At 40.7% G+C, this 14,268-nt stretch overlaps 5 protein-coding genes across 5 annotated transcripts; all 5 read right to left on the bottom strand.

Annotated features, from left to right (window-relative positions):
• Nucleotides 1-491: 491 nt before the first annotated feature.
• LOC141714452 (uncharacterized) lies at nt 492-878 on the bottom strand. Its single transcript, XM_074517971.1, has one exon. The coding sequence runs from the start codon at nt 876-878 to the stop codon at nt 492-494; it is 387 nt and encodes a 128-aa protein (XP_074374072.1).
• Nucleotides 879-945: 67 nt separating this feature from the next.
• Nucleotides 946-1,380, bottom strand: LOC141714451 (uncharacterized). The gene is made up of 2 exons (XM_074517970.1): nt 1,183-1,380; nt 946-1,095 (listed from the first exon to the last, which is right to left on the bottom strand). Exons 1-2 carry the CDS (start codon nt 1,378-1,380, stop codon nt 946-948), a joined length of 348 nt encoding a protein of 115 aa, XP_074374071.1.
• Nucleotides 1,381-1,778: 398 nt separating this feature from the next.
• Nucleotides 1,779-3,937, bottom strand: LOC141714450 (uncharacterized). The gene is made up of 2 exons (XM_074517969.1): nt 3,701-3,937; nt 1,779-2,792 (listed from the first exon to the last, which is right to left on the bottom strand). Exons 1-2 carry the CDS (start codon nt 3,935-3,937, stop codon nt 1,779-1,781), a joined length of 1,251 nt encoding a protein of 416 aa, XP_074374070.1.
• Nucleotides 3,938-5,040: 1,103 nt separating this feature from the next.
• LOC141714449 (uncharacterized) lies at nt 5,041-5,943 on the bottom strand. Its single transcript, XM_074517968.1, has one exon. The coding sequence runs from the start codon at nt 5,941-5,943 to the stop codon at nt 5,041-5,043; it is 903 nt and encodes a 300-aa protein (XP_074374069.1).
• Nucleotides 5,944-8,366: 2,423 nt separating this feature from the next.
• LOC141710822 (mannan endo-1,4-beta-mannosidase 5-like) lies at nt 8,367-10,190 on the bottom strand. The gene is made up of 5 exons (XM_074513343.1): nt 9,801-10,190; nt 9,493-9,687; nt 9,286-9,408; nt 8,983-9,185; nt 8,367-8,894 (listed from the first exon to the last, which is right to left on the bottom strand). Exons 1-5 carry the CDS (start codon nt 10,152-10,154, stop codon nt 8,537-8,539), a joined length of 1,233 nt encoding a protein of 410 aa, XP_074369444.1. The 5' UTR covers nt 10,155-10,190; the 3' UTR covers nt 8,367-8,536.
• Nucleotides 10,191-14,268: the final 4,078 nt, after the last annotated feature.

Raw genomic sequence — 14,268 nt, 5'->3', positions numbered from 1 at the left:
CATTTGCTCAAGTATCCTCACCTCGCATAATGCGAGCCGGGCCATGCTTGATTGAGGGCTGGGCTCTCTAGGTCCCATTTGTAGTCCTGCGAGCCGGGATATGGGCTCGCATCGTGGGCCTATACCTCTTTTTATCTTCATCTTTTATCTGCTTTACGCTTATATCTTTCTAAGCGGGTCGTGGCCCAGCTCATTTCCTATACTTGTTGTCAAGTGGGCCGGGGCCCGTCCTGACTTGTGATTTTAACATGTTAATAAAACAACCATTATGTCCTCGCATGGGTTCCCAAGAATGGGCTCCCCTGCTGAATATTTAATCTATTAACAGGAGTTAAAATATCAAGTGTACAAAATAGATATCAATCATTCATTCAAAGATAATGGAAAGTGAAAGGAGTACATATTTGTGGTCTCAGAGAGGCACCTATATGGCACTACCCCCCAAGACTTAGGAGTATTGTAAGATAGTACTAAGTCTGAAAATAATAAGATTACTGATAATATTTGTGGAGGTGTTCCGCGTTCCAGGCTCCCGGGATCAACTTGTCTTGCATATCATTGAGGTGGTAGGTTCCCTCCCAGAGCACCGACTTTATCTTGTAGGGGCCTTCCCAATTCGCTCCAAAGACTCCGTGTCTCACCACCTTGGTGTTCGGCATGACCCGGCGCAGAACTAAATCTCCTACCTTAAAAGTTCGGGATCTAACCTTACTGTTGTAGTGCTTAGCTATCCTCTGCTGATATGCTGTTATCCTGATCTGAGCATCTTTCCGAGTTTCTTCGATCATGTCCAAATAGAGCCGATGGTTGACCTCATTTGCCTCTGAGTCATAGTTGTCCCTCCGAAAAGATCCTACCCCCACTTCAACAGGCACCATAGCTTCACGCCCATACACCAGAGAAAAAGGGGTCTCCAGTTGTAGTTCGGGGTGTCGTGTTGTAAGATCATAGGACCTGGGCGAGCTCTTCTGGCCATGTCCCTTTTCTCTCTTCAAGCTTTGCCTTCAAGGTGTGCTTAATGATCTTGTTAACAGCCTCTGTCTGCCCGTTACTTTGGGGGTGGCAAACCGCACTAAAACTCATCTGAATCCCTAGCTGCTCACAAAATTCCCGCATTTTCTTGCTATCGAACTATTTCCCGTTGTCAGATATCAACTTATAAGGGACGCCATAGCGGCACACAATAGCCTTGTGCACAAACTCCCTGAGCTTTCTTGCCGAGATGGTGGCTGGAGGTCCGGCCTCTACCCTCTTAGTGAAGTAATCCACTGCAACCACCGCAAACTTGACACCCCCCTTGGCCTTCGGGAGTTCTCCAATTAGATCAATTCCCCACATAGCAAAGGGCCATGGGATCATGAGGGATGTGAGGGGCGCCATGGGTCTGTTATAATAATTGACATATCGCTGACACTTATCACAGGCTCGGGAGAATTCAAAGGCATCTTTTTTCATAGTTGGCCAATAGTTACCTTGAAGGAATATTTTCTGAGCTAGAGAGCTACCCCCAAGTGATTGCAACAAATGCCCTTGTGTACTTCCCTTAGGATATAATTGCACTCCTCCCCATCTATACACTTGAGGAGGGGTATACTGAATCCTCTTCTGTATAGGACCCCATCGTATGTCACATAGCGGGCTGCTTTGTATCTCATCCTCCTTGCCTCATTCTTTTCATCCGGAAGTGAACCTTCTTTTATGTAGGCTAAGATATGTGTCATCCACGTGGGGTCGAGGTTATCACTGAGGCTGCCCACCTCGTGCTCGTGCACACTAGGCTACCTCTGTATATCAAGGGGCACGACCCCTAGCACGGTGGCCTCATGACGCGAGCCGAGTTTAGCTAGCTCGTCTACGCCTTCATTCTGCCCGTACGGGATTAGTTCGAGTCTCACCTCATTGAACCTTACGATTATCCTTAGCGCACACTTCAGGTAAAGCTCCGTTCTCGGCCCCTTAGCTTGATACCCCCCGTTTATCTGATAGACCACAATCATAGAGTCACTAAACACATTCAAATTCTCCACCTTCATTTCCAAAGCTAGCTTGAGACCGTTGATCAGGGCCTCATACTCAGCATCATTGTTGGTTGCATGAAAGGCCAGATGGGTCGCGCGTCTGATCTTGTGCGCCTCCGGACTGATTAACTCAATTCCAGCACCATCACCATTAGAGGCTCCGTCTACGAATAAGCTCCACCATGGGGCACTATTTTGGCTCTCCAGCCTGACTTCTTCTGTACTAGGTATGACAACAAGGGCTCCTGGCTCCACTTCCTGGTGTGAAGGAAATTCTAGCATAAAATCGGCCAGGGCTTGGCCTTTGATTGCGGTCATTGGCTTATAATCCACCTCGAATTGGCCGAGCTCAACCGTCCACTTCAGCATTCGACCGGAAGACTCCGGTTTGTGCATCACTTGCCTGAGGGGGTAGGAGGTTCGCACTTCTATCTTGTGCGCCTGAAAATAGGGCCTGAGCTTTCGGGAGGCCAGGATTAGGGCATATGCTAATTTCTCGAGGCTTGTGTACCGAGTCTCCGCATCGGCCAGCCTTTTACTCACATAATACACTGGGAGCTGGATACCATCCTCCTCTTGAACCAATATCGCACTCACTGTGAAGTCAGAAACGGCCAAGTATAGGACCAGAGTCTCTCCTTCCCTTGGGTTGGACAATATTGGAGGGCTGCTGAGATGCTTCTTTATGTTCTGAAAGGCTTCTTCACACTTTTCTGTCCACTCAAAATTCTTCCCCACTCCTTTAATCGCTTTAAAGAACTCCTGGCATTTGTCCTAGGATTTTGAGATGAAGCGGTTTAAAGCTGCCACTCGCCCCGTTAAGCTTTGAACATCCTTCACCCGTCTAGGGGATCTCATCTCGAGTAGGGATCGTATCTTGGTGGGGTTGGCCTCAATGCCTCTATGGTTGACAATAAATCCCAAAAACTTTCCTGATTCGACCCTGAACACACATTTCTGGGGGTTGAGATTCATCCTGTACTTTCTTAGGATCTGAAACATTTCTGATAGGTGGAGGACATGATCCTTTGCTTCCTTTGACTTCATAAGTATATCATCTACATAGGCCTTCATGGTCTTTCCCAACTGATGTTTGAACATCTTGTTCACCAGCCTTTGATACGTTGCCCCAGCATTAAGGAGCCCGAAGGGCATCCCGATGTAACAGTAGAGGCCCCGATCAGTAATAAAGGAGGTGTGCTCCTGATCTGGCCCATACATGGGGATTTGGTTATATCCCGAATAAGCATCCATAAAGCTAAACAGTGCGTGCCCGGCCGTGGAATCAACCAGCTGGTCGATTCGGGGTAGAGGAAAACTATCCTTCGGGCAAGCTTTGTTCAGGTCGGTGAAGTCCACACACGTCCTCCATTTTCCATTGGGCTTCTTGACAAGCACGGGGGTTGGCCAGCCATATGGGGTAGAAGGCTTCCCCTACAAGCTCCGCCTCCATTAGTCTATCTACTTCTTCTCTGAGGGCCTCTGCCCTTTCTCCACTAATTGGCCATCTCTTCTGTCTCAACCCCTTCTTTTTCGGGTCCAAGTTGAGCCGGTGGCACATAATATTCGGGTCGATCCCTATCATATCAGAGTGACCATGAAAAGACATCCAAATTTCCCCTTAGGAAGCGGGCTAAATCTTCCCTTAAGTCAGGACTTAGGTTAGAGCCTATTCTGAGTACCTTTAAGGGATTATTTGGGTTTACTAGGATCGGGATTGTGTCTTCTGCGGCCCCATCCCTCTCAATCATTGGGGGCATTCTCGGATCTAAGTCTGCTCGAGCCTCCCTAGATTTTTCCACTTCCGTGATTGTTAAGCCTTCCATGTCCTCGAGCTCGGGGCGGTGAGCTCGTGCTGGATTTATCAAGTGCACAAAGGCCGTAGTGACAGTACGAGTGATTCCGTAGGGAAGATCCATAGTTGTTGTCATTTCTTCACGTGCACATTTCCTTTTCTTGAGTCTTGCAGTGATTTATTCTGGGCTCTCTTCTTCATCACTTGCTTCTTCCACAATCCCTTCTTGTATCAACATGATAGGCTGAGAGGCTTCCATCAGCTAGGCCCCTGGGCGTGGTTCCAGCTGAATCCCCATGTGCTCGAAATAGTTCTCGTGCAACTCCTCGATTGAAATCAGGTTACAAGTCTCATGTCCCTCAGGGCGTACTCTCTTCTTGCCCTCTGCTTCTTCCATGAGAACATCGTCTTCACCCGGTTGGACCATTTCCTTTGATGCATTTTCTGACTCAGCCGCCCTGAGTGCCTGGTTGTAGCAGACCCTTGACTCATATTGATAGCTTTTCAAGAAGCCTACCCCCGTGGGGGTTGGGAATTTTACCGTCATGTGATGGATCGAGGTCACCATCCTCATTGCCCTCATAAGGGGTCTACCCACTATAACATTGTAGGCACAAGGCTGATCGACAACCGTGAACATAGCGATCTGGGTGGCCACCTAGGGCTCTTCTCCTATGGTAACCGGGAGCCGAATTATCTATTTTACTCCGATCGAGTTCCCCGTGAACCGGTATAGATGTCCACCTGTCGAGGTTAATTCTCTATCCCACAATCCCAGCTTCTTGTAGGCATCATAGGTCAAAACGTCAGCCGAGCTCCCGGTATCCACCATTGCTCGATGGACATTCACCATCCCAATCTTCATTTTTATAACCAGGGCATCTGTATGAGGGTAATGCAACCCATTTGGCATCGTTCTCCCTAAACACGATGTCATCAGCCTCTCTTTCAAAGAGCTCCGGGGGGCCTTTGGCTCAGATGGTTGACGTTGGTGAGGGGTTTTTCTTTTGCTTCTCGGGCATACATATCCATCGCCTTCCGGATGTCTTCACCAATGTGAGACCCGCCTAGAATAATATGAATGCTTTCGGCCCGAGGTACCCTCTCTTTATCTTCTGGGGGTGGAGGAGGGACAGTGTGGTAATCAGTTCTATGCCTTGGAACCTCCTTGACAACCCATTCTGTAAGCTTCCCTTTCCTTATCAACGTCTCAATTTCATCCTTCAATTATCTGCAATCAGCTGTATCGTGCCCCGTGGCCTCATGGTATGCGCAATACTTCGAAGTGTCCCTCTTATTATAGTCTGTGAGAGGGGTTGCCTTCCTGAATACCCCCTTCCCAGCATAGTTAGCATATATGTAGTCTATAGAGGCTACCAGAGGGGTGTGTGTCTGCCATTTGCTTGTATAAGGTCTCCCCGAATCTTTGTTTATCTCTTTACCTCGGGCAGACTTTTTGGGGATTGAGCTACATCGATACGTTTTTCTCCTCTCATCAGGGCTCGAACACCGGTCTCTTTTATCTCGATAATTCTCGCTGATTTTCAGCTCTCTCATCGACTTCTCTACCCTCTTAAAGGGTTCTGCTTGCTCATAGAACTCAGCCAAGGTTCTCGGCTCACTCGCTTGGAGGCTCTTCCAGAATTTCGACCCTTCTTTCAACCCTGCAATCAAGAAGTTCTTGATAGTCTCCTCACTGGCTCCCCTTACCTTGGGGACTTCGGCGTTGAACCGACGAAAGTATTCTGCCAGGGGCTCCCCCTTCCTTTGCTTGATATTAGCTAACGTGGCCATATGAGGTGAGTAGTGGAGGGTGGACTGAAATTGTCTGACGAACAGGTCCTCCAATTGACGCCATGTTATTATGCTAGCAGGCCCCAACTTGGAGAACCATTGTTGGGCACTACCTCTGAGTGATGCCGCGAAGAGTCTGCAGCGGGTCATCTCCGGCCCCTGATAGACTTCCATCTCAGTGTTAAATTGTATAAGGTATTCCGCCGGGTCGGCTTCGCCGTTGAATAGAAGGTCGGGGTTCTGCCTAAATACATGAGGCATGGGGGATGATCGGATGGCAACCGTGAACGGAGAAGGGGCAACCGAGCTTGGAGGTCCCCTCTTCTCTCGCTCCATCTCATCTAAGATCCTCCTCAGGTCTCTTACTCTAACAACTTCTCCCTCTCTGTCACCACCCGCGTTACTAGAATGGTGTGAGTCCCGAGGTCGTTCACGGAATCTCCCTCCTTCGGCTCATACTTGCGACTCATCTTCATGATTGTCTCTGCGCCTACGTCGCTCCTGCCTCCTGGGCGAGGTGTGTTGACGTCTTTCCGGAGGAGTCGCTGTCCGTTCTCTCTTCGAGCCTCTCTGATCCACGGGTTCTTTCTCTTCTCTCTCCTTCTTGCAATTCTCTAATTTAAGCCTGATATCATGCTCACTTAGCTTTTTACCCACACGGTCTAGCACGCCAGTCGACCTCGCCTCAGACGAAGCTGGCTTCTGCCCCGCTCATCATGACCTTGGGGTATGTCTTTCTCTCCATACGATGCATTTTCCTCTGCTTGGTCTCAGTCGTTGCGTCATCAAAATCATGGATCAACTTTTTCTGAGGACCTTTGCCCTTCCAGCTACGCTGAGAGACCTTGAGGCGGCGCGCCTTACGCTTGGCGTTCTGGACCGAGCTTCTCTCTACCCTTGACATCCGGGCATTGATCTGATTCATCTGATCGGCTAGCCCTTCGAGATACGTCATAACCGCCTGCCCATCCACGGTTGAGATTTGTGGCAGTGGCGCCTGGTTCTCTGGGGGCGTATGCTCGACCTCGTTCTCGTCCTTCTTCTTGCCCCCGCTTCCTGGTGTCGCCGTTTGTTTGCCTTCTTTGGTCATCTCTTCTCCCTAAGATGAAATAGCCCTCCTTCTAGCGCCAATTGTTATAGGGAGAATTTCGTATAACAGTATTTTGGAGGTTAATGGGTTGAACAAGGATCAAGGACGGTGTTTGAAGGCGGAGGAAGGTTAGGTATGGTGGTGGCTGAGCTTGTATGTTGACTCCTTAAGAAAGAATAGGGTTTGTTATTCTCTATCAAGTGTCGACCCATGTCTCATACAAGTGCCTACGTACCCTATTTATAGGGATCAAGCCTCACGTAGTTCTTGGGGAACAAGTCACATAGGCTAGGGTTAGGACTCTTAGCCCGCGCAGCCCAAGCCCATGATAGAGTCAGGCCTTCAGCTAATTAGTCACATAAATCTCAACCGGCTCCACACGCTTCCTACAATCTCGAGGCATCTCCGCAATCCTTCCCGTGATTGTAGGAACAACCCGTGTCGGTCCCGAAATCTACGAGCAACTCAATCATCGATGAATTACTTTCAATCTACGAGCAACTCAACCCGCGAGGTGGCCTCGGCCCGCACCGCCTTCCTTTTTAATCAATAAATACAATGTTACCTTTGATTTCATAAGATGTGGGCTCATGGGCCCAGCCCGCGTGTGGGCAACCGAGCCCAGCTCAAGTACTGTCACCTGAGCCCATCTCGCGTGAAGACACCTGAGCCCACCTCGCGTGTAGACACCAGATGGCAAGTGTGAGCCCAGCTCGCATGTCATGAGCGCAGCTCGCATGTCATGAGCCCAAGTCATATTAATCCATGATTTTAGCCTACATATGAGAGTCCAGCTATTCAATGCACCCATGAGGATCTATTTAGGGTCCATGACCGAAAGCGGACATAACAGCTCCTAACAATTTGAAGAAAAGTTAGGAGTTTCTTGGAGCTTGATTTTTATGATTTATTTGCAGAATTAAGGTTAGGAGTTTGAGTAGAGATGTTTTTGGAGTTGCTCACCTTCAAATTTGAAGCAGTAGTGTACATATAAAGTTATTGTTTTTTAATCGATTCCCTCGCATGCTATGCATCTATGTGTATATCTATCTTTATAATTTAAGTTTAAAGTTTAAGTGTAAGTCAACTTTAAAATTATGGTTGAAGACGGAACAGTAATATAGAGCGAAAAAGTCGAAAAAATGAAGATGAAGTAGCTTTAAACTTGAAAAACCACCGGAGATGGCCTAAGTTTGGTAAAATTGATGGGTTTTTAGGTCCTGAGCCTGAAGAAATTGAAGATGATTATTAAATTGGACCTGTTTATATGTTTGAACTTAAAATTCCATTAAAGAAAATTTTACTAGAAATTCTAGTGATTTGAGTCTGAAAAAGTTAGAATCTAGGCTCTAAAAAGACGCACCTTTTAGATTGAAAAAGTTTATATAAACTCCAACATCAGCACTTACTTTAAATTGTAAAAGTATATGGCTTAGATACGGCCTTAACAACAGTTATTTTGTTCCATTGATAGTCGAACTTTACGTACGTATATGCATTCACAGTACAAACATATGCGTGTGTGAGGAGTGTATTCTACATTGATCGAACCAGAAATAATGAACATTTTGTTGGCAACGAATGACTAGAAATAATGCATAGAAAGTTTATTGAATTGAAAGTAATCGTTATAACTTACAAGGGAACCATTAGGTAATACTTAGAAAAAGCAAGAATAATCTGCTACTTGGACAGAGCAGTTGACAATGCAATCTACTACTTATACAGAGCAGTTGACAATACAACTTCATAAACTAGCTAATTTCTAGCTAGCCTACATTTCAGAATTCGAAAATTTAATTAAATGACAATTTATCTTAATTATTTGTGCTAACCAGATTAATGAGATAAAGTGGACATGGCATGGGATTGCTGAGAAATCACCGATCCGGTGGTCGGATTTTCGGACAGGACGATGGCATAACCATCATCGTATGGCTGCATTCCTTGAGCCAAGACCTGCCACACCAGGCTTCCGCCCAGAGTTCCTCCATTTCTAGCAAATTTGTATATATTTGTGTACACGGCATTCATGTATAAATCTCGACCACCTACAGTGTATCCTGGATCTTTATTCGATTTTCCGAATTCAGCAATTACCAGTGGCTTCTTCAGAATAGCCTGTGCATCTGCGTTATGGCTTTGCATCCATTTTCCCATGAATGCCATTTGTTCATCTTCAGTTTGCTTAGCCAACCTGTATATGAAAACATTTATAACATTAATCTCGGCATAACACAGAATTTATATGCGGAAAAAGTATTGGAAAAGAAAGATTAATTTACCAAATATCAGGGTAAGCATGTATGGTGGCGAAGTCGATTTCCTTGATAAGATGGTTGCTAATGAAATCAGTCCCAACTTGGTAACCAGGATTGAACTGTTTCTTCTCAGGCATAGTGTCCCCGTAAAATCCTTCCATGCCAATCGTTAACAAATGCTTGCTATCTATTGATTTCACAAGACTTGCCATCTCTTGAACCCAGCCCTGAAGCCATCATTTTCAAATATAATTAGATAACTTATAATTAGCAGCGACAACTCTTGCTAAACACATTATAAATAGGTACGCGTATATTTCTACGTACGTTTACTGTTTTTCCAGAGTAATCCGCATCACAACGGGGCTCGTTCATGAGCTCCCATGCCATGACTGTTGAATCATCCTTGTAGGCCACTTTCGTTATTGTGTTGATCCGTGTTATGACTCTCTGCAATGTAGAATGAATGTTAGAAACTTTAATTAATCCAAGGCCGGGTGATTATTGACACTAATATATTTGTATGATATGTACCTGAACGTGATTTCTGTAATACCCTTTAACTACCGGATGTGTATAGAAATCATCATCGTTATTTAATTGCACTCCTGCATTTCGAGCCCACTGAGCGTACTGTGGTCTACCTCCATAGTCCTTGTAGTTGTTTACGAAACTTAATATCAAGAAAATGTTAAATTTTTTTGCTTCAGATATCACAAAATCCAAGCCCTGCATGCCAAAATTCCAAAAAAATAAATTACATTAGTACAAAATAACAATCTAGAATTAATATACTCTAATTATAATTAGTTGTTACATGCATATATATTTAATTTCTTAACCTGAAAAACACGTTCGTCATAAGTGCCCGGGGATAACTGGAGTGCATTACTGCTGCCATCGGCGAAAGCCCAGGTGCGGCAAACAGACATGCCCGCAGCAGAGGCATCTCGGAAAACTTCGGTGACTTGGTGCCTCATATTGGGGTCTGCGGCAACAGTCATCATCCAGTAAGAATTAAAACCATTGAAGAGAAACGGAGAGCCTTTGTGAGCGAAGTGGGATCCCTTAATACTAACAAATCCTTGCCTATTTCTAGAATAGTTGACATGATCAAGTACTCTAGCTTTACAGACAAGAGCTAAGGAGAGAAAAAGTAGAGCAAGAATACAGGTGTTGTTGCTAAAACAAGCCATTGCAAACCTGATGTATAAATGATATGTTTGTGTTAGTTGTTGCTAACTTGTGATTGGAATGGATAGATTGGAGGGGGTATTTATAGGGAGAAGGAAACTATACGAATTTACTAAATATAGAAAGATTTAGAAAGAAGGTTTTAGGGTGTAACAAGAAGGAGGTTATATGAATCTGCAAAGTTGAGGAGGGATCGTGGTTGGTTAGTTGATTCAACTTGTTGTACACTTCACCAATTTGCGCCTCCTGGATCTTCTCACTTTTCTTTATTTCTGTTTAATTATCTATCCATGTTAGGGTTTCCAACAGAAATATTCTTTTTGGTATCTTGTCTCGATTTTCGCATTCTTTACTTTCTTTCTTTTCGGTTAAGATATTTAGAGATTATTATTGTTGCAATCTCTTTTTCCTTGAAAGATATTTACTGATTATTATTGTTGCAATCATATCCATAAACAAGTTGGTCTTTTTTTCACCGTGAAAAAAAGTTTGTTCTTTCTCTTTTTTTTTCTATCTCAGATTAATCTCTATACATGTATATATATGCGTGATTTAATTACTAACAATCTATGGCAGCTGTGAGGAAATATAGCAGCTCTTCTTATTATCATTAAAATTACCGAGAGCAAGTTCAATACAAGATATAAAATTATTATAATTATAATTATAATTTGACATCAAAAAATATTTTTTGATATTAAACAAAAATTTGAGCTGCAGTATTATTTTACAGCAAGGAATAAGGATAACTTTGAGCTGCTTGATCAGCAATGATTTAGTGCATTAATAATCGAATTAAGATACCCTTCTTGACACAAATAAAATGTACAAATTTTTGTTTCAATATATTTACACTGCATGTTGGTTTAACTTTTATTCATTTTTCCCAACTAAACTTTCTACATGGTATTTTAAAACAGCTTTTCGAATCTAGAAATAAGCTTAATTTTGATATTTATACTTGCTCCCATGCATGATTAATATTTATAATGTAATAAATACCCTTGTCGTGAATGCATCTTTTCGATATTGTATTTTATCACATGCACGCATCTTTGTAGTGCAATATGTAATATATACCGTTACCGTAATTACCATTAGATTTAAATCAATCTAGCTAGCGATTACAAATTAAATGAAACTTTTGGGACCACAAAGTATGCATGCAGATTAAAAGTATGCTTACAGAGATTCTTAATTATTCCTAAAAAAACGAGTTTACAAATTTTATTCATTAAATTTAGTCAATCTTGATAGATACACATCTGTATGCACCTATAGTTTTAAACAGAACTACAAGAGTACCTAAAAGCGAAATATTCTTCATATAATTTCAGTTCTGTAGTCCAGTTTAAACATGCATAATCTTATGTAAAATTTTAAGCTTATGTATTGTATGTGCATGTTGTAACATGAAATATATGCAAAGCATAACAATAGCAATTTGCAGGGCAACCTTTTTTTGTTCGAGTCCTGTGTCATACAACGGTCCACTCTTCTTCTTCCATATTACCCTCAGCTCATGCCTATGGCAATATCTATATGTATATATACACTATTTGCGTATATGTAACTATGTACTTATTCTGATATTAATGTCGTAATATAATGACTATATATGTAACTGATTGAAGGGGAATATATGTGAAACAGAAAACGAATACTACTATTTTAACACAAGATCTCTGATCAGCATATATTCATTTCTTTTACATGTACATATTCCAATAAATCTATAATAACCTACCGCCAACTTCTTGGCATAGTGGTATTACCCTTGCTCCTCTAGCCCGAAACATGAGGAATAATATTGTTCAAACCTTGAGGATTACTTGCAGAGAGATAGAAAGAAGAGGAGTGAAGAATGGTTAATTAGTTAGATTCGTAGATAAGGCAGTTGAAAGATGAAGCGAAATGTCAGTTGATGAAAAACACGAAGATTTGTTGATATCAAAGAAAGCGGTTCTAAATACACTAGTTTTACAAGTCTTACACGTGCTCCATGTGGTTGGTTCGAGTGGTGATGTCTAAATTATACTGCTTGCGTAGAGGGTAAGTTGGTCTTTCTATTGATATTATTTGGTCACGTAAGGCTTCTCTCAGCGAATTTCATCCTTAAAAACATAGTGATAATTTAAAAAAAAAATGGAATATAATTTTTGAATAATATAATTTATGTTCTATTACTCTCAATCAAAAAATAAATAGATTATTTTCAAAAAAAGTCGGCTTGTGTGTGCACGGAAATGTGTATTTTAAGTAAAAAAAAATTATATATAACGATATGTAAAAATAGGTAAAAGTTTAACATAAAAAAATTAGATATATAATGTAAAGCGAGACAATACATTGGCCGTGATTTTTTTCGTATGACACTTACCTATATCGTGAAAATCTTTGTTCAATAAATGTGTTATGCCTTTCTCGTCTGATAAGTTTACCGTTAAAGTCTTAATCCGGATTGATCAACGTGGCAATATTGTTTGCTTTTTTGTGAATCCAAAAGGAGGTGAATATGAAAAAAACGGAGACATTATTATAAAAATAATAATTAGTCAATTAATTTAACGATTTGTTAAAGAGAGCAATATGAGATTTAATAATTAGGATTTGACCTCATTTATACAAAATTTTGATTATTTTGATATTATGTGTAAATATCGGTCAAGTTGACCGGAAAAGTCAAGTTATTATATTTTTATATAATGTTTTTGTTTTCATTAAAAAAACAAAAAAACTCATGAACCATTCATGTGAGTTCGTAAATTGGGTTGTTCGTGATCGAGAATTTATAAATAATATTTATAAATTATTCGTAATATAGTAGTATAGGTGAACTATTTGCGAGTCACTTTTTCCAAAATGAGTTGATAGACCAACAAATGTTTTGACTTAATTCAAACTCGATCGAGTTCAATAAATTTTTAACAAATTAAAATATGAATATTTAAAAAGATCTATTTGATTCGTTTTATATACCCTAATTTTTACAAGTATCGGTAAATTTTATATTAGTATATTACAGCTACTTGGAGCTGGAGCTGCTCTAAATACATAGTCATGTGAATTTTCTTAATTCATGTCACGTTTATTTTATTGTTTATTACATTTTATAGTCATTTTGGTAAAATCTAGTTAGAACTAAATAATTAAACTTGCTCTCCACCTTTTTCATTTTTTTATATTTTCTATTTTGGATCATTTCTTTCATTTCTTTACGTTATTCTAAATAGAAAACTTTTATTATTAATAAACTCAAATACTTGTTTAGTACCTAGACAATTAGATAATTGTGACAATTAATATTGCTAATATGTGGCTATGGTATTGGTATCCAACATTGCAACTTATATACATTTTTAATTTTTTACTATTTATATTGGTCTCCATGCTCAAAGCAAAATGATAAAATAAGTAGCTCTTATATAGTCATTACATTAGAAATTCATGTGTTTTAATTGAAATAAGCCTGAGAAACACGTGCCAATTAACATAAATATGTGATATTAATATTTTAATTTCAATTTATATTTCGTGACATGAAATTTAATTTTTAGCAAATACTAATTTGATATTTTTAATCTCGAGCTCATGCGAATAACTAGTTTAAATAATCCGTTAAACTAGAAAATAAGTTATTAGTGTGTCTTTAAAGAAACAATTATGTACATTTTAATTTGAATGAATTTGTAAATTATTTAAGTCCATTATAATGAATTTCAAATAAAAAAATTTTAACTGAGGAAAAGCAAAGCAAACATCAAAATTCAAGTGTAATTTTTTTTTTAATTTTAACAATTTTAAATATATAAGTATAGATAATCCTAAATAGTGTAATCTTACTTATTGGTTGAACTTTCCAATTTTAGAAAGTTAAAATACGAGGCTGTCGGATAGAATTTCATTGTATAATACTCGCTTTATGTTCCTTTTTTTTTTTTTACCAAAATGCTGAATTTTATTGAATAGAATTACTCAAAATATATTGTTTCACCATGATTCGGATAGAGTTCCCATCAAAAATACGATCAGATACATATGTGACAACCGAGCAAACTCGTGTGCCGACCTATTCACAAACCATTTGATAAAGTACAACTCCAAGTTGTTCGAATT

This window comes from Apium graveolens, chromosome 3 (genome assembly GCF_009905375.1).
Source record: "Apium graveolens cultivar Ventura chromosome 3, ASM990537v1, whole genome shotgun sequence".
NCBI lineage: Eukaryota > Viridiplantae > Streptophyta > Magnoliopsida > Apiales > Apiaceae > Apium > Apium graveolens.
Note: the sequence above shows the minus strand (reverse complement) of the source record. Positions and strands in the feature narration are given on the sequence as shown.

Bases quoted from the DNA above. Each gene is read 5' to 3' on its own strand.
- LOC141710822 (XM_074513343.1), bottom strand. From the start codon at position 10,154: ATGGCTTGTTTTAGCAACAACACCTGTATTCTTGCTCTACTTTTTCTC. The intron at 9,409-9,492 runs GTACATATCATA...TCTACATTGCAG, and splicing joins ATTACAGAAATCACGTTCAG to AGAGTCATAACACGGATCAA. The intron at 9,186-9,285 runs GTACGTAGAAAT...TGATGGCTTCAG, and splicing joins ACTCTGGAAAAACAGTAAAC to GGCTGGGTTCAAGAGATGGC.
- LOC141714451 (XM_074517970.1), bottom strand. From the start codon at position 1,380: ATGGCGCCCCTCACATCCCTCATGATCCCATGGCCCTTTGCTATGTGG. The intron at 1,096-1,182 runs GTGTGCCGCTAT...TTTTGTGAGCAG, and splicing joins AGTTTGTGCACAAGGCTATT to CTAGGGATTCAGATGAGTTT.
- LOC141714452 (XM_074517971.1), bottom strand. From the start codon at position 878: ATGGTGCCTGTTGAAGTGGGGGTAGGATCTTTTCGGAGGGACAACTAT.
- LOC141714449 (XM_074517968.1), bottom strand. From the start codon at position 5,943: ATGGAGCGAGAGAAGAGGGGACCTCCAAGCTCGGTTGCCCCTTCTCCG.
- LOC141714450 (XM_074517969.1), bottom strand. From the start codon at position 3,937: ATGGATCTTCCCTACGGAATCACTCGTACTGTCACTACGGCCTTTGTG. The intron at 2,793-3,700 runs GTACTCAGAATA...TCAAAATCCTAG, and splicing joins ACCCAAATAATCCCTTAAAG to GACAAATGCCAGGAGTTCTT.